This window comes from Xiphias gladius, chromosome 20, assembly GCF_016859285.1.
Source record: "Xiphias gladius isolate SHS-SW01 ecotype Sanya breed wild chromosome 20, ASM1685928v1, whole genome shotgun sequence".
NCBI lineage: Eukaryota > Metazoa > Chordata > Actinopteri > Istiophoriformes > Xiphiidae > Xiphias > Xiphias gladius.
Genome location: NC_053419.1, coordinates 6,467,152 through 6,486,621, shown reverse-complemented (window position 1 = coordinate 6,486,621; position 19,470 = coordinate 6,467,152). Strand labels below are relative to the sequence as shown.

At 40.8% G+C, this 19,470-nt stretch overlaps 1 protein-coding gene across 2 annotated transcripts in view; it reads right to left on the bottom strand.

Moving 5' to 3' along the window:
• Positions 1-455: 455 nt before the first annotated feature.
• dpysl2b (dihydropyrimidinase like 2b) overlaps positions 456-19,470 on the bottom strand; it is a 30,899-nt gene continuing 11,884 nt past the window's right edge. For both annotated transcript variants that reach the window (XM_040156913.1, XM_040156912.1), the window contains exons 3-14: positions 19,146-19,330; positions 17,368-17,532; positions 16,674-16,735; positions 13,753-13,833; positions 13,280-13,348; positions 12,033-12,153; positions 11,459-11,615; positions 11,166-11,307; positions 10,495-10,665; positions 8,248-8,427; positions 7,680-7,845; positions 456-4,582 (exon numbers count right to left, since the gene is read on the bottom strand). In XM_040156913.1, the coding sequence (XP_040012847.1) occupies positions 4,491-4,582; positions 7,680-7,845; positions 8,248-8,427; positions 10,495-10,665; positions 11,166-11,307; positions 11,459-11,615; positions 12,033-12,153; positions 13,280-13,348; positions 13,753-13,833; positions 16,674-16,735; positions 17,368-17,532; positions 19,146-19,330 (1,591 nt within the window). In that variant the 3' untranslated portion in view covers positions 456-4,490. The remainder of the gene's footprint in view (positions 4,583-7,679; positions 7,846-8,247; positions 8,428-10,494; positions 10,666-11,165; positions 11,308-11,458; positions 11,616-12,032; positions 12,154-13,279; positions 13,349-13,752; positions 13,834-16,673; positions 16,736-17,367; positions 17,533-19,145; positions 19,331-19,470) is intronic.

Sequence of the window (19,470 nt, the reverse complement as noted above, 5' to 3'; positions counted from 1 at the left end):
TACAGAGTTATTGCATCGTGATTGTTTCCGTGGCCCTCACAGTCTTTCAGTAAACTTTCAGCCAACAAGTGACATACGCCATCACAGTAAGTGGATCTCCAATGGAGAAAGCTGCTGATGTGGTCAGTGACAATAATGACCCAGTTATACCAAGTTCAGCTTGGGTTGAAAGACTAATTTGTATGTGTACTAAAACACCTCCAAACTAAACTGCATACCTACAAAAACTAAGTGGTCCAAAGCGGGTATCAGCTAACTGGGACTGAGGTAGTGTTGTCTTGCTTGTGTAGACTTTTTTCCTTATCTTTTTCTATGTTTTGTCTCTGTCTCTGTATCTCATGATTTACAGAAAGCTTCTAACATAAAACATAAAAAGTCAGAAAGAAAAGAGGCAGAGAGTTTCCTTTTTTTCTTATTTTTTTTAATTCTTTGAAGTCCTTGTTTTTTTTTTTTTGTTTTTTTTTTACATCACCATCCATGGGATTTGACACTTTTTCCATAGTGAGCAAGCATCCCAGAAACCCCACAGCCACCAAGACGAATACCATCACACAGTTTCACTTTCACAAAGGGGAAATGCTTACAGAGGGGGACGAATGGGTTCAGGGGGCAAGAAGGTGTTCAACAGCATCAACGACCTCAGAATGGAAAGAAGCTCCTCTCAGTCTGCAGCACGTAGTGTACATACATATCACTCGTATATCATTAGCATAATATGGCATAGAAAAAGCATCCAAGCTGACAGAGCAGTATAGGAGTATAAGTGTGTGTTTCAGTTTGTGTCTATACGTGTGTGTGAACTGAGGCATGGGACAACAGCACTGACAGCTGGTTTTTGAAATCCAAGTCAATCCACGGCTGTTTTCCGTTTAGTGCGGGTGTGAATGTGTGAGTGAGTGTGTGTGTGTGTGTGTGTGTGTGTGTGTGTGTGTGTGACTACCATAGTCTGCAGAGTGCTTTCAACTCTAATAGATTCTTTCTAAGCAGTAGAGGATTTTGGATTCCACGCAACTCAGCGCTGGATTATGTAGAAATGGTGAAGCACTGTCACAGACTAATTAGAAAAATGTGAGTGTGTGTGTGTTTGTGTGTGTGTGTGTGTGTGTGCGTGTGTGTGCGCAAAGCTGTACTAATAGCACACAGTCAGGACGGGTTGCTAATGGCAACCTCCAATCTGACAAATGTTGCCATGACAAACAAAAAGCAGAACCCCGAGTGAGTGGAGGGGTCTGTCACCACGGCAACAGCCAGAAACAAGTAAAGAGCCAGGGAGGGAGGGAGAGAAAGAAAAGGGAGAGTGAAAGGGAGATGAAAACAAACTGAAAAGAAGGAGTGACCAGGAAAATACAAAAATACAAGGAGCGTGCTTTTACTCTCACTTGAGCAATGCTTGCTGCCAAATTAGTGTTTGAGGACTTCAGCCCACCTCAACCATCTACACTCCCGCCTAAAGTAATAGTGCAGTCGTAGTGAGTAAGTCTAGCCAGACAGGGTAAAATTCCCGACTCCTGACTTACAGAAACCTTGTTGTTTGATGTCTAAGTTGCTGTGGAGATCGAGTTTCCTTTTCCCATCCCTATCTTGCCACATCGTTGAATGCTTCGGAGACAAGCATTTGTTACATCCCCCCCTTTGGATTCTTTAAATACATATACCATTCGTAATGCTGACAGACGTTGCCTTCTATAGGCTTCCAGTTGGATCAGAGGGGAGGAAGCTTGGATAGCCGGGGTTGACAGCACAAACTCAGAGATAGTGCAAGATCGTACATATGTATGTATGAGTGTGAGTCAGGGACCAGCTGCATAAAGACAGACTTGAATGTCATTTTAAGTCCGACTTGCTTTGACACTGAAAGCTAAGACTGATTTACAGCATGTAGCCAAGTGCAAAATGTGTTGTGGGCAAGGCCGTAGCTCCCGAGGACTTTGAGGTCCTCTGACTCTCCTGATGTGTTAAACTCTGAGTCTTTAAGGTCTTAAAAATCTAATGTTTAAAGGCCAACCTTTTATTAGCTTTCCACACCATTTACACACGGGCACAAACAATTTTAGGTCAAGTCACTGACCTATAAATGCAAGGTAAAGGAGGAAAAATTATAAATGAGAGATTCGATTAGCTTTTTGTTTTTTTTAAATTACTGGCTATGGTTGTGGTTAAATAAGATAACTGGCAGATGAAAAAAAGAAAAATACGGATCAAAACACTTCCACTTAGATGCACATCAGTTTTCATCCAAGCCATTTTGTTTTGGAATTTTAAACAACAAAGACTTGTGACGCTGTTTGATGTGTCCGGTGGCTGGCTAAGGCTAAAGCTATCTCTCAGTTACTAACAGGAATCTGCTCAGATGTGTTGCTCTAGCAACACGTAGGTCGTAAACGGAACAGCTGGCTAACTTTGGTCACTTGATATATGTTGGTATTAATGTCCTAATCAGGTAAATCTAACTGAGGCATTTCAGCCCAGTCTAGAGCTTAGACTACTCTTAATCTATATTTATGTAACTGGCCCCTGGTTGCGTCCATGTCAGGCTGCGCTTGTTGCTCCGTGTTGAGTCATGGGGAAGAAAAAGGCTGCAGAAAAATGGTGACTGGTGGCCAAGACCTCGTTGACATAAGAGGGAGCACAGGAAATCAGTTGCTCGGCTTAATGAAAGCCAGATCATGCAAAAAAAAAAGAAAAAAAAAGGAACAAGAACATATGAGCGCTCAGCACAGCCCGTAGCGACATCAAGTCTACAACAGTAAAGAGTGCTGTACAGGAGACTGCTGTGTGTGTCCCATCCCTCACACATCAACACTGCACACTAGTCAGAAGTACATTAGCTCATGTCTACTTTCAAGCGTAAATCAATAGTGCTCAGCCCTTAGGCACCTAGATACAGAATGACACTAGAGAGCAGTTTGACAACAAGTTAAAAACTCTAAAACATTAGAACATTTCAAGATATCGAGCATTTTTCGTCTTTACAGGGGCTCTACCGGCAGAATAGGCCCTATGAAAGCGCAAAATCTGGCACCTTTGAATCGGTTAATCCTGGCTATTTTACATCTTTTTTATCTTACACCCTTCACTTACCTCAATAAGAATAACAAAACAAGAAAAAAATCAAACTATCAGTACAACTTCTGTGGGTTCAGGCACATAAAGAGTAGAAAGGAAAGAGGGATTTTGATGAGTATAAAACAGTCACATTTGGAGGAGGAGAAACATTCTGTATGTAAATGCACTGGTTGGTGATGGACGGTTATCAGATGCTTCAACAGCTGTCAATTGAAAAATTTGGACCTTTAGGATTCACAGGAATGCAAACAAACTGTTAAAATATGTAGCTGCGTAGTGAATGGCACCTTCCCTGCCCTTCTAAAAGTTCTCTAAAAGGACGGCGTTAAGAAGCAATAAGGCAAGGAAAGGTTGAGTTTGACGTGACAGTGAATACAACTTTCTCTTTCCTCCCTAAAGCTTTCCTTCAATCCTGCCATTAACAATGGCTTAATGCTCAGAGATGAGGCATAAAGCTCTGTTTACTACCTGCCAAAGATCCCTCTGTAAGACTTTTTCCCACCAACTCACAAGCTCTGAGGCAGCTGCCAAACATGGAATATGTTTTTTTTTTTTTTACTTCTGTACCTTTGCTAAGCCACAGGTGGGAAAAGACGAGATGAGAGCCAGAGCAGAGAGAGTCTATAACTCTAACAAAAGATTGCTGTGGTGCTCAGTTTTTTCAAATCTTAAGGCCATCCTAATGGCAAATAATCAATTAGGTATTGATCGTAGCAGTGTTTGAACGAGGGTGATGCACTGGAAAGCGAAGCGATTGAAATGCAACATAACACAAATCCCAGATAGTCAAATGGTTTAAGGGAAGTATTAGATTTTTGTCAGCTGAATAAACTGTAAGACTATTCAATTTCAAGGAACCTACTGTTTGGCCTATTTAAGACCAAAATTAGAAAATAACAATTCTGGCTTTGTAACCCTGCTCCATTTATACTACTCCCAAAATGAAAAGAAAGAATAGAAATACAATGGAAATCCTTCATGAAAATTATCCTCTTTTCTTAACCGTATTAATTTAGTTTAGTCTCACTTGACCCCTCTATTAAAACAACAGTACAACAAAAATCAAAAGGATACATGGCAGAGAGAAAGTATGGTATAAAAAACGAAAAACGAAATAATGCTATCAAAAGTGCTCAAATAAGGAGTGTTTTCATTTTTTCTCTTTTTTCATCATGAGGCAGACTTTTTTTTTGTTTTTTGTTTCTAGCTGTGTCCTCTAGGATCAGGTTTTGGGGAACAGGAGAGTGGGTACGTGAAAAAGCGGCAAAGGAGAAAGTAAAAGATCGAGGCTGACGGATGGCCCGGTCAGGTGCTGCGAAGGGGGAGACTCCCGGTGTCGTGATGTGGCTTCTCGACCCCTTCAGCTCCTGTTGGCCGTCCTCCCTCAGATCTTCGTTTCCTCCTCAGCGGTCGAAGTTTGAGCTCTAACCCAGGCTGGTGATATTGGCCCTGCCGCCTGGAGGTGCCACGATGCGCTGGGTGTTCCGGCGAGGAACGTTGTCGTCAATCTGAGCACCTGTGTGATCAAATGAAATGTTGGCTGTTTAAGGTTGTGTTATAAAGTCTGACAAAACACAAAGTAAACTGATATTTTTAGTTTTGCTTTTTTTGGAGGTAATTCTATTAATTTTCCAAATGACTCATTGGGCCTTGTCACACCAGAAAGCAGCAGAGAAAGATTCTTTTGCATGAGAGGCTAGTTAGCTTCCTCGTGACACAAACTAGCTAACTTGCCAATTAAAAACACAACACATGCGCATGATTGCACAAACAGTGTATCATGACCTCACCACAGAACTTTTGGACAATTTTTAACTGAAAGGTACAATAGGGCTTGAAACACCATTAGCTAAAACAATATCTTCCTCTATTGTGGAGCTCATCCACTTTAAAAAGTCAATTCTCTTGATATTATGGATGCAGCTGGATGCTGTGGGAAAACCACAACTCCCCACAAGGCAAGGGTCAGGTGAAAGACGACGGCTAATTTTGGCAATCCCTGCTAGATTATCTACTTGTACTTTACTCAGTGATGAAGTGCATATCACAACTGTCCTGGAAAAATTAGTAAAAAAAAAGAAAAAAGCAAAGGGAGAAACGCAGTAAAGCAGTAACCTGCCTCTATTTAGTTTTGCACCACCTTATCACTGAGGTTTGAATGTAAATTGATACAAAAAAAACAATCAAATGTAAAAATTATCATAAGAGAAACAAACTAAAAGACTTGTATGCAAGCTAACCTCTCTCCAAAATAGGAAAAAATACACTTCATGAATATTTATTCAGAATTTGACAAACCCATTTAGTTATTTTCTGTTTCTGTATTGCAGTTGTATTATCAAGGAATTTTCCCTAAAATTCTATAATATAGGGCTGAATATATGACTCTAGAAATATCAGGTAAGATATACAGTCGGTACATACATTTGGACAGTGACACAATTTTTACAATTTTGCCTCTGTACACTACCACAATGGATTTGAAACAAAGCCATCACGAAGCGATTGAAGTGAAGACCTTCGGCTTTAATTCAAGGGGTTTAACAAAAATATTGCATTCACTGTTTAGGAATTACAGCCATTTTTATACATAGTTCCTCATTTTCAGAGGCACAAAAGTAATTGGACAAATCAACATAATTATAATTTATATGGATTATTTTTAATTTTTGGATGAAAATCCTTTGCAGTCAATGACTGCCTGAAGTCACCCATGGACATCACCGAATGCTGAGTTTCCTCCCTTGAGATGCTTTGCCAGGCCTTTACTGCAGCTGCCTTCAGTTGCTGCTTGTTTGTGGGTCTTTCTGCCCACAATTTTGTTTTCAGGAAGAGAATAGCATGCTCAGTTGGGCAGAGGTCAGGTGACCATTGAAAACCATTCCATTTCTTTGCCTTGAGAAGCTACTGGGTTGCTTTCACATAATGTTTTGGGTCATTATCCATCTGTACTGTGAAGTTATTCTTGGTTTCATCTGTCTAAAGAGTCTTGTTTCAGAACTGGGCAGGCTTTTTTAGATGTTTTCTGGCAAAGTCTAATATGGCACCTCTGTTCTTGAGTTTTACCAGTGGTTTGCACCTTGTGGTAAACCCTCTGTATTTACATTCATGAAGGCATCTCTTGATTGTAGACTTTGACAGTGATAGGCCTGACTCCTGGAGAGTGTTCGTGACCTGGCTAGATGTTGTCAAGGTGTTTTTCTTCACCAAGGAAAGAATTCTGCGATCATCCACTTTTAGTTGTCTTCTGTGGTTTTCCAGGCTTTTTGGTGTTGCTAAGATAAGCTGCAACCAAATTGTTGATTTGGCCACTCCTGAAATTTCTGCCATCCGTCTACTAGGTTTGTTTTGTTTTTTCAGCCTAATGATGGCCTCCTTCATTTGCATCAACACCTCTTTGGAGCAGCATATTGAGAGTTCCCATGAATAGCTACCAAATGCAAATTCAACACTTGGATTCAACTCCGGACCTTTTATCTTCTTATTTTCTCATGAAATACTGAGGAAACAGGCCATACCTGGCCATGAAACTGATTTTTTAGTCCTCAGTGCCATTGTTGTACACATCATTTTCATTCATCAATTCCTATTGGAACTGTAACATTTAAACTAAAACACATAAAACAACATCGCTAGCAGTAATGCTAGCTTGGCTATCCCTGCTGTTGAAGTGACCCTCCCAGATACTGCATGAGGAGTCAGTCTTGCTGCCGAGTTTTCCCAGTGGCAAACTCTGGTACTGCAACAAAATTATCCCCAAAATTATCTTCAGAGCCTTGAAAAGCATATTTGTTTTAGTTTTGTTGATGTTGTTTTTTTGCAGTATGCACTGGGTGAGCAGCTTTCATTGGAATGAATAGGTGTCATCTTGGATTACAGTGTCCACTTATAATATGTCCATGGTCTGCGAGTATTGAATTCACATGTCAAAGTTCACCTAAGTTGAACTCTGCATGGATTTCTTGCTAGTATGCCATGAAAGAATCCATTTGTTCCTGGAGACTCTGTTCAAATTGATTCAATTTGGTGTAAAATTTTGGTCATAAATGCTGGTGTGGCCAGGCCATTTGATAAATTACATGAACGTTGCTCTTTATGTATCTGCTTGCAGTTTGACGATGTGCTGCACTGTAAACTTAGCATTGCTTAGCTCAAGTTATAACATCAACAGCACCACTAGAGAATAGAGAAATTCACCTCCACTGCTGAGGGCTTCATGCCTTGTACTTGTAAGAGTGGTATTAACAGACAAATCCTAACAATTACTGATTCATTTTTCCTTAAAACTACTCTGAACAAAATAAAATGTAGGTTTGTTATTCGATCCTGTTGCAACTTTACAAATGCAAAAATTACAATCTGTAATTTATCAGCCATGTATCTATTGGTATGTAAAGGTGTATTTCTCTATTTTTGAGTGGACGTGCTAACCTACTTGATTCCATAAACTATTTAATTAAATAACATCAATAAAAAGCTTAGTTTTAAGCCCGACTTTCACACAGCACGCAGAGAAATTAATAGGCCTCAGTGAGTTGTTTGACTCAGGGCATAGAGAAAGAAAAAGTAAAATCCCGCCCAGAACTGAACCATTCCTTTAATGTGTCACTGACCAGATAGACTGAATCCAGACTGGTGCAGGTTGCGGACGGGCTGGTTGGGCTGCTTGGCCGGTGAGGTCTTGGCAGAGGAGGCAGGAGTCATGGTTTTAGGGGTGACTGACACCTCACAGACTGGACCGTCATACAGTCCTCTTGGTACACCCCTCAGCTCAGCCAGCTGTATTTTGGGAAACAAGACACAAGAGTCATGGCATTGAAAACTAACACGGAAATATTCCATCCATCTATTCCAAGAAGGACGCATACTCATTTACAGCCAGTCCCAAAAAGCTGCTTCATCCCTCCAGCTTGCCAGAAAACAATCGTGAATCATTATATAAATTGCTTGGTGTACAGAGCAACATTTATGTAAATATGGTCTTTCAAGAATGGAAATTCTGATCTTTAACAGTCCTAAAAAAAGGATGGACAAAATGCTCCTTCCTCCAACAACCACAACCTCGCTAGACGCGATTTGTAAAAAGTTGACAAGTAGCTGCTGAATGGATGGTCAGTATCAGTATCATTCAAAAAGCTCTAAACACAGATACTAGGAGGAAGAAAAAAAACAGTATTGTACCCTACTGCGAGCCTTTATCCTCTTGTAGACATAGTCAGGGAAAGGTTTACGGGCCACATAGCGTCCCGAGCCCTCAGTGGTGTGGAGGTTCCCGTCCTCCAAAACGATCTTGCCCTGGCTGATCACCACCAGAGACCCGCCACGCACCTCAGTGCCTTCAAAGATGTTGTACTCCACAGTCTGTGAGGAGAACAATTATGTCAGAGTAGATGAAAAGGACAGTTAAGTACAAAGTGTGCAACATCCACAAATGCATATTAAAAAAAAACATAGTTCTTAAATATTGTAATGCTCATGTTTGGTCATTACGAGTGACCTATCATCACTCTGTAATTGCAGCTGATAAGGGGACTGACTCCCACCCATTCATTACTGGGGAGATTAGCTATCTGTGTAAGGTCATAGTTATTTGTTTTATTTATTTGTTTGTTATATGATCACCATGGGTGGCAACAGCATTGAATAATTGCTAAATGATGGATTTTTTAAACTAGGCTCTAGTATATATCAGTTATACAGTTATTTTTTACTCTTTTGGCTTTTATGCACTGAAGATCTCACAACATTATCCATCACATGGTGCTGCAGATATGATATGTTTTAAAGATAGAACTGTGGGGATTTTTAGTTTGTGTTTTTAGATTGGAGGCGGGTTGAAGATCTTGTCGTACAGCCGACAGCTGCGCTCCTGCCATGTTTTATTACAGCTCCTTGTGCCTCATAACACCAAAGTCGACACAATCCATAATTACAGAGAAATACATTGAAAATCGGAGATACAATGATTCATCTTCCCCAGTTGATTTTTCCCTATCAGAAGGATGACGTAACCTCTCTGTAGCACATGCTGCAACTGATTTATGAAAATCTCACTTAGTCTTTATCTGAAAAATTGCCATAGCAATGTTGACGGACTGTGGTTTGTGTTCACACATGATGCCACCATGTAAAATTGCCAGAAACTTTATGGATTAAAGTGCACTTGTGAAAGGAGCTTATGTGATTTAACTCACACGGAGTTAAAAGTGTTCCCTCCGACTTCTAATGCTAATAAAGAAAGCAAAGCTAATCGTTGGGAGGAAAAATAACGGATGTGGCACAGAGGCTTCAATTCTCAGGGCAGAGAAAGAAGAAGTAGAAGAAGTGGGGTAATTTTAGTTGTTTTGGTGTGCGTGTGTTGACCGGGAGGGTGGAGAGGTTGCTGTGTGACCAATGTGGAAGCTGTACAGTATGACTGCACTCTCCTAAAAGCTACTGGAGCTAAAGCTGAGGTCATGGCAATCTGGTGGACTCTGAAAGCCTGAAATGAGATCACCAGTAGGCCGGGCTATCCTGTGACACACACACACACACACACACACACACACACACACACACACACACACACACACACACACACACACACACACACACACACACACACACACACACACACACACACGCACACACACACACAGAGTTTCATGCATAAACACTCCAAATGAGCAATTTCTCCCATGAACATTAGTCCGTCATTTTCTGACCAAGTGGAATAAAAAGAAACCAAAGAACACGACGGGATTGGAAGAACATATGCAGCAATGGTCTCTGTGTCTCTCTTACACGCACACACACACACACACACACACACACACACACACAAGGACGCACAGTAATCGGCCTGCTAACAATCAGAAATGATGTGTTCCAGTCCTCTGGCAGATTTTAAGGATGACATCACTCCCTTGACGCTGTGTGAGGCCCACACCCTGTTCAGCAGTGAGACGGCCATAAAACCCGAGTCATCCCTTACAACAAAAAAGTGGACTAATAAATCATTTGCTCTGGCTGCCATCCATAAAATTAACTCAATTATCATTATTAATCTTTATCACATAACTGAATATTTTGTGGTTTGTACCTCACTTGGTATTTCTAAAAGGAAGGTAAAGGTCACTGTTTTTACTCTGACTTTTAATTTAGAGTTAAGTTACCTCCATGGCTTCAATGTTTAAACTATATGGCTAAAAGTACTGTATGTGACACCCCTGTCCATACTTGTGTCTACTTTGTATTCTGGGGCCGGATGTGTCAAATTTGAAATGTCTACACTCTAGCAACCCCAGTGGTGATACCAAAGAGACACCTGTGGTGGACAGCGATCATAAAAATAATACACATAGTGGCTTTAACATTTGACGACAAGAGGCCCCATTTGTATTGAGGTGTAAATTTTATTGGTTATGTGCTAATGAGTGGAGAGTGTACCGAGTTGTGGCTCTTGGCGGAGATAATCTTCGTGACGTCTGGGTCCCACAGCACCAGATCAGCATCTGAACCCACAGCGATACGACCCTTGCGGGGGTACAGGTTAAAGATCTTGGCGGCGTTGGTGCTGGTCACTGCCACAAACTGGTTCTCATCCATCTTTCCTGTCACCTGAAATGAATCAGAACTTAGAGTGAGAGGAGTATGGGAGTCACAGTCTTTTTATATGCTTCTTTCAGCCATTAATGTTCTTGAATAATTACTAAGTCATTCTTTTAAAGTGTAGACTATTGTGTGTTACATGATTTTGCTTATGTATGTTTTTATACCCACACATTTTTCCCCGTCTTCTTGTCTGTGTTTTGCTTTTGGTGCATGTTTGACAGTGACAATGTGCCTTGTCCTGTGACTTCAGCAACACTAAAGGTCTACAGCCACGAGCATGGCTGTAAACCTTTAGTGTTGCCTCGATTTGTGAGGTTTTTAATTTGCTGGATAAAACAAAAGCATCCAGGTTATTTTATCCAGACACAGTTTCTCAATTGATTTCCCATAAAATTTACTATATTATGATATATCAGGATAATAAAGTTACATTTTAAGCATATTGTCCTCCCCAGCTCACACTGTGCCTCATTTGTTTAAAAAAAGAAGGAGGTATAAGTACATACCACACACTTGTCCCAGATGATGGACATCCTCTCCTCAGTGCCGTTGACACCTTCAGGAATCAAGCTGAAGTCATCTTTGCCCACGGCACGCTGGGCGGTGTTGAAGGGACAGTGTGCACTTCCTGTCACCTGCAGGTCACCACTATGTAGAAGGTCAAGGAGTAGAAGGAGAATAGAGAGGACACTGTGTTGACTGTAATGCTTAGAGAAAAACTCTAACACAAAGTTCAAGCATTGTCATTCTGTCGTTTTTAACTGTATCTCCAGTTTGAATGTTTGGATCGTCCCCTTACCAGGAGAGCAGAGAGTTGAGATAGTCTGGCGTGGTTTGGTCGGGGCTCAGGGGAGGGGAGGTGACGTAGGCGGCCGCTTTGGCCCAGTTCTTGCTCCAGTAGTGTGAACCATCTGTTCCCAGGCTTGCAGTGATTGGCTCTCCGTAGACCACAGTGCCTGAAAGGTCAGTCCCACTATAACACCAGATACTACGCTCCTAGCTTGTAACGTGCGAGTCATGTGGACTGTTGAATGTTTCTAGGGCTGTACAGACATACACTACTGTTTGTACTTCATTGTGTCTGTTTTACTGTCTCTGTTTAAATCTACTGTATGAATACACTTAATTGGAATTGAGCATTGAAAGTAATTCCAACTGACTAGGCATTTTCTACTCCAAACCCTAAATTTAATTGTTGAAATCAAAAAATTAAGTATTTATGTCAGTGTTAGTGGATTAGACTGCGGTTTTGTGTGTGTCATGTCTGTGGTTTCTAGTTTTGGAAAGGAGACAATATGAAAAATGACAAGCCCGGCAGGAAATGCTGATTTAATTAGCACAGGATCAAACAATAATCTGTTTTAGAGACTCACCCTTCTTCCTAGCCTGAGCGATGACATCAGCAGCGCTTTTGCTCATCACCTTGGTGACGTACAGGGGGCAGTTGGTCTGATTGGCCACAGTCACAGAGCGGTTTACAGCCTCTGCCTCCACCTGAAGGAGAGAGATGTGGCGGGAAAACAGTAGTTTGACTCCTTTTCCTCAACCTCACTCACTGAGAAGCCCCGATTCCTCCTCATCCCACTAGTGACCACCACATGTGTCTCACAGTCCCACGTCAAAATGTCTCTGTCTTTTGCACATTTCATGCGACGATGTAAAACTTTGGGCAGTGGTTTTGTTTATTTACATAACAGCTACTGGTCTCTCAGACTTTACTGAATATTATAGATAAGATAAATTAACATTTTAAAATCCACTGTCCCACCTGTGGGACGCTTTAGCCTTGGTAGCGCTACTTTAGGTGTGTTTTGGTCTGTACCGAACTCGGTCTTCACACAACATTGACAAATCAGACATTGTTTGAAGACTATAAGTCTCTTGATTCTGTCTGTGCAAAACATTTTAGGATTCCCATATCACTGCAACAGCTGCTGACACAGAATTGGACACAGAATTGGTTCATACTTGTGGCTATGGCTTCAAACTGAAGTACAAAAGGTTCTACTACAGGCTTTATATTCCCTTTTTATGTCAAAAAAAGACAGGCAAGGCAAAAAAAAACAAAAAAAAAAAACAACTTACATGTCTACTTTGTTTGTGCCTCTGTAACTTCGGTTCAGAACAAAAACAAGAGTTAAGTAATAAATAATAGTAAAGATAAAGAGTAGCTAAAAGCATAAAGACCAAGTTTTCTTTTAAATACATTAATGGTATAAATCAATTTAAAGTCCTAACTATCCTTAAACTAAGGTTTATATATTAGTTTGATATTTTGGGTTATACACTTTTAGACTTTCTTGTCAAAAGTTAGGGAGAAGATTGATACCAGTCTCATCTCTGAGTAGCTAAATAGGAAGGTACCGGAAGCAGCTTAGCTTAAATTCGCATAAAACCTGGAAACAGGGGGAAACAGCTCGTAGCTAGTTCGAAGAAGTTTTGATTGCATTGTGTCATTTTTACAGTTCAGTTTTGATTCCAAAATCGATTTTGATTCTCACTGTTTGCAAGTAAGGTCACATTCTCTTGTTGCGGGAAAAGGATTTTTGAAACTACAACTCAGAGATGAACTGATTTGTCATCGTACACAGTATCGCACAGGTCTGAAACCCCGTCTCACCTCCTCAGGATGGCTCAGCACGTGTCCTTCAGGCCCAGTGATCCCCTGCTCCAGGATCCTGCGCTGCTCCTAGATACACACATGCATGTGCACACACAAAGAGAGATGAACACACACAAACAAACCACCATGGACATGCGAGATGTTGAGTCATGTGCAGGTGCACGCATGTTCCTCATGACCAGTGAAGTGAAAAACGAAGCATGGCCATGACCTCCATGAATATTCATCTGTTGGCTATTAAGAGGTCAGTATTGAACATTTCATCATGACTGTGGAGGAAATGATGTGTCACAGCTTTGACGGGGTTTTATGAAGCACAGAGAAGCTGTCAGCCTTTGTGCGCAATGAGACACTCAAGGCTTACGGCTTTATATTCTCTTTTGATGCCAGTTTTAGGGGGAACATCCAGCAGAAAGTCACGTGTCTATTCATCTCCAGATCTCAGCTCGTTACGGGTTGAAGTGTCGTACCTCGGCTACAATGTCTCCATTCTCAGCGTGCACCTGGGCGATGGCTCCCAGATCGCGGATCACACTGAACACCTCGTACACCTGCAGCAAAGGGACACAGTCATGATCTCGGATGCGGAAATGCAACTTTTTTACCAGGAACACAAGTCTGGGATTCTGCTCCTTATGTCTCTAGCCTTGTGACTAATGACTGAACTTCAGTGTGAAAAAAAACACATACGTTTTTTTTTTCTTGGATTTCTGACATGTGTGAATGATGTACAATTTTTTTTTTTTTTTTCAAAAGCGCTTAAAGTCATTAGATTGTCCGAATGAAAACTTGAATACTGAGACCAAAGAAAGGTCTACAGTACATTTAGTCTAGCCAAGATTGCATATAGACATCAGAATATGGTCATATCATGAGAAAGCATGACATGACAAAAAATATCTTGAGTGGTAATTAAAACTATCTTTGATCAAACAGGTAAAAAACAAAATGTGATTGAAAAAACTTACTCAAATAATGTGTTTGATACACATTTTGCCAAAGTTTTGAATCAGACATCATGGCTGGATGTATATACAGTAGACTGCTTTTTAATTATCAAAAAATATATATATTCCCATGCAGAGGTTGTTGCAGTACAATGTGAAAACAACAGTTTTTGACAGAACAGAAACAACTCTCTTCTTATGTGATTCTCAGCCATGCTAGCAACAAGGCTGTAGGGATGGCACCGGTATATCTCAAAACTACTGGATGAATTGCCATGTAATTACGTACACAAATTAATGGTCCCCAGGCCATGAATCCTCATGACTTTGGTGATCACTTGACTTTTCCTCTAGTGCTACCATGAGTTTGACATTTGTGGCTCTGAGTAAAATGTCTCAGCAACTGTTGGATGGACTGCATGAAATTTAGAAAAGATATCCATGTCTCCCTAATAATGAGTTGTGATCATTTTGGCGATCCCTTAACTTTTCATGTGGCACCATCATCAGGTCACAATTTTTAATTTGTCCAACACTAAAAGTTTATCACTAAATACCTGCAAAGCTAATGACACAGCCTCAGCTGTACTTGTACAGCTGTGGTTAGCGCCTATTAGCAAGTGTTAGCATTCTAACAGGCTAAGCTAAGATTGAGAACATGGTTAACATTATATCATCTTAAGATCATGTTAGCGTTGTCACTGTGAGCAAGTTAGCACACCGAAGTTAGAGCTTAGCGTGAAGCTCAATGTACAGCCCCACAGAGCCACTAGCTTAGCTGTATACTCGTGCCATTCATAATGCTCTCACATCACTATACTGATAAAATATTGCTGCCATATCTTATTAACTGCATCCAAAAACAAAAAAATTCCTTCAGCAAGCTGAGTTAATCAGACTTTCCTACTCATTTCTTTTTAACTAGCATGTTCTTTTTCACAACTCTTTCAGATATGTTGTTTTTTTTCGTTACTAGGTAAATTAATTAAATAATAAGTCTCTATTATCTTTTCTTTTCATTTCCCAGGGCCTAGGTGAAATTGCTTGTTTTGTGCAAGCAACAGTTCAAACCCCAAAGACGATCAATTAATCATATAAAACAGAGAAAAGAAGTAAATCCTCGCATGTGAGAAGCTGGAGCCGGAGAAGGTATGTCATTTTTCCTTGAAAAGGGACCTTAAAGACCATTGATCAGTCAGCGAAACTTTCCAAAAATTTTCTTTCATTTCTCCAGTTGAGTAATCAACTGATCGTTTTGGCAGAAATATGCTCTTTTTTCCAGTGTCAGTATTGAATTATGGACACTGCAGACACAAACAGACCTACTGTATTGACACTAATTCTCTAATTACATTGAGACGTTAAGCCCAAAAAATGATGTAAAATCAAGCAGACAACAATAATAACCTCAATGACTCCAAAACTGTAGTGAAATGAAACATTGGTTCAGAATAAAAACATAATGTGCGTTTCCCACACTGATTGTTTCACAAACTGAAGGAAAACTGACCCGTTGAGTCATCACCTCCCGGCTGCCAAACATGCGGCATGAAAGAGCCATCAAAGTTTGACATGGGAGAGAGAATGATAAACTCTGGCTGCACCGGCCTGCAAACATTCCACACACAGGTGCAAAGACCAACACAGATCAGTTTCAAAACAGCTCTCAAGTGGGATTAAATCCATTTTAAGCATGAGTCAGAAAAGACACTTAGAAGGAGATGTGGCTTTCATTATCCATTCAGTCTCCCAAGCGAAACACAAAGATAACCAGTATGAAATGACACCTCGCCAAGACAAACAGAATGCAACTGGAACTCAGACTGTAGGACCGGAGCAAGAGCCACAGCCGAGACTGACATATGACTTTTATGATATCATAATGTCTGACTTATTGTAGGCTAACAATCTCTGTCTCTGCTGCTTCAAGTTATTATTCAATGCCACTGAACAGTGCGTTGCCAGATGAAACAGGTACAAATATAAATGTGGTGAATATTTATACTTTTTTTTGTTTTACCACTGTTACTCCTCTGGCTGAGTTCTCAGTCTGGAATAATAAACATGTTATGATTTTGATTTTATATTGGCTAATCCAATGCTTCTCGGTAATACAGTAGTGTCATATCCCATTTAACACTGGTGACCATGAGACAAATTACAATGTGTACAGATTTATGTGCAGCAGCAAGTTTCATTTTAAAGGACAATTCCAGTTAAATTTAGTGTAGGAGAAGCTGCACCTCAACAAGGGCAGTTGTTGTCATTGAGATTCATTAAAAATGGACCATGGGATCTAAGATATTGTGTTTGGTTTTGCTTTGAACTTTACGATAACATTAATGTTTTTAAAATTGCGGTTGTAAACCTGAAGTCTCCTCTGTTTCTCAATGACACACCGAATGAGAGAATGGAATCACAACGAAAAAGAGGAGAAGCCCCACCTGAGCGTCAGTAAGCTGGAAAATGTCTTTATAGGCCAGGTAGACCAGGAAAGAGTTGACACCTAAAGAAATAAAAGATGTCAATTTAAAAGGCGAGAAGTGAAAAGCAACTTTTTAACAATTATGGACCAACCTGACTGTAAAGTAGACAGACTGAAAAACACATCAAATTATTTACAGACAGTTGAGTGAATCATGGTCATATAAGTGTGCTGTAAATCCTGTTTTAAAGCTGCAGACCACTTCTTATTGACAAGATCCCAAAGTGGGACTGCAACCGAGAAGCTTCCCATCCAGTGCCACAATTGCACAAAGAAAAAACTGGAGTATGGTGTAACTCAGCTACGTCTTGTTGTCTTTGTATTGTGCGTTGTAGTGAACATTGTAACCTCTAGAGGCCGCTAGTGGGGTGTTTAGTCTTGTTTCTCTCTTGCTCTGCTGTTGATAAAAAAGAGATTGTTTGATGTTAAAATAGGTCCTTAAACATAAGTGTGTCGTGTGCAATTTGCTGCAGAGAGGTTACATGACTGATGGGAACTCATTTTGAACGTTTTCATAAATCTGCTGCAGCCCTGACCAAAGTTGTATTTAAAGCAGCTTTAATTATTTTATTTTTTAACAATTATGTGTCAGACATATTAAACATATTAATCTGAGAAATTCAAGCGTGACTTTGCGTTGGGTGTGTTCGCACCGTGATCCTTCACGAGTGTCTCCATCTCTTCCTGGATGCCCTTGTGCCACTCGGTGATGTCGACGTGCAGCGAGTAGTCGCAGCAGGACTTGCTGTCGGCCCACTCGCGCCACTGCTCAAAGGCTGATATGAGGCTGATGCCGGGCTCAGGTACCACATGGTCGACTGGACACGCGCACACACACGCACACACACGCACACACACACGCGCGCACACACACACACACACACACAAATAACTCACATGGATTGTCAAACACAAACACAGTGACTTAGCCATGATCATATATTTGATATTAACTGTTATCCAGATCCACTGATGTTGAGTCTGGATCAAAATGAGACTGATTCACACCCGGCAGCCCAGTGTGTTCCACATTTGTCTCAAGTGACTACTTGTGTAGTGTATTGATCCTTGAAAGTAACCAGATACAGGACTCCTGTCTCTATTTAAACCAGAGCCTGCGCTCAAAGTACAAACATCATCTGTTTATTATTGTTTCCACCAGTCAAAGACAAATTTATATGGGCTCAAGGTCTTACATCTGGTAGATGTTACTTTTCAGAGTTTTCAGACACATTTGACTGAATATTACAGCTCATATCTACTTAAGCAGAGGACCCATTTGAATTTAATGGTCCTTCAGTACAGTCAGGACCACATGTGTGCTCACATTACGAGTGCAAATAACAATTATTTTCATTAAATTAATCTTTTAAATGTAATTTTGAAACAACTGATCAAACACTCAGTCTGTAAAATGACAGAAAATAGTTCAGTTCAGTTAAGTGCCTCTCACAGTTTCCCAGGGCTTTTATTGTGTGATTTTTTTACGGACTGACAAATCAGTTTATCATTTCAACACTTGTGACCACATGTTTTACTACATGTGATGATCAGATGATCTTTCATCTGTGATTAGACATCTGGTTCTCTGTCACTTTCCATTTTTGGTGCAATCATATCCGTCCACTTGAGATGTGCACTCCACGGACATTCCAGCCGACAGGCTGCCATACGCTAGGTCCCGGCTCCAGACCTGTCTGAGTCTTGCAGCGTTCAGCATATAGCCTGAGGTGACCAGGAGACAGGACAGTCGGGGAGTGTTTGTTCAGCTGTGAGGGAGAGGAGGGTGTAGCTGCTGAGTCAGACGGAGGGCCAGTGTGACAATTAGGGGGGAAATTTTCATTTAGCTTCGTGATCTCTTTTCATCAGAACTAATACTCAAAGAGTGACACCTATGTCACGGCATATTCGGAAACCTTAGCAAATATGAATATAACGCATACGCAAACAGCAGAAAGAAAAAACAGGGCTGAGATTTGTATTAAACATCATGCAAATGTAAATAGAACTACAAGAGAAGATTAAATAGCCTAAAATATTAGCCTAGAATAGCCTAGAATATTAAGAAGCCTAAAATATATGAAACAAGAGCATCCATGCAGGGTTTTTAAAATAAAAGCAACCAGACTGCATTATGTGTGTGTCGAAAGGGAAAGTAATTCACCTCCTGGCTCAGTTTTAACAGCAGTCAGCACCTCATGGCTCTGAGTCCTCAGACCAGATGGACGGTTTTATATTTTGCTCGGTAATAACAGGCTTGGCACCCTCCCTGTTCTCATTAAGATATTTTCAATTAAAGCCCAACAGCGAATGAAGGATCACTGTGGGGAAAGACGCTCTGCAGACGCAACGGTCGCCTGTGATTCTCTAACGGAAAGGACTCAGAAATGAATAATCACCGACAGTAGGACCCCTCTGGTCCGTGACTTACTGATCATGGTGGTGCCTCCAGCCAGCGCGGCCTTGGTCCCCTGGTAGAAATCATCTGCAGACGTCATGCCTCGGTCAGGCATCTGGAAACGCGTGTGCACGTCGATGCCGCCCGGCATCAACATGCGGCCGTGGGCATCGATGGTTTTTACCCCGCCGGGCACGATGAGGTTTTCCCCAATTTGCCTGAGAAAAAGAATGTAATCCATTATAAAAAGAAGAGAGAGAAGAGTAGATATTTAAAGTTTAAAAAGGAATCAGCTGATTAGTAAATGTTTTCACAGTTTTTTTAATGTATCAGTAGTCTCTTGAAAAGTTAAAATATT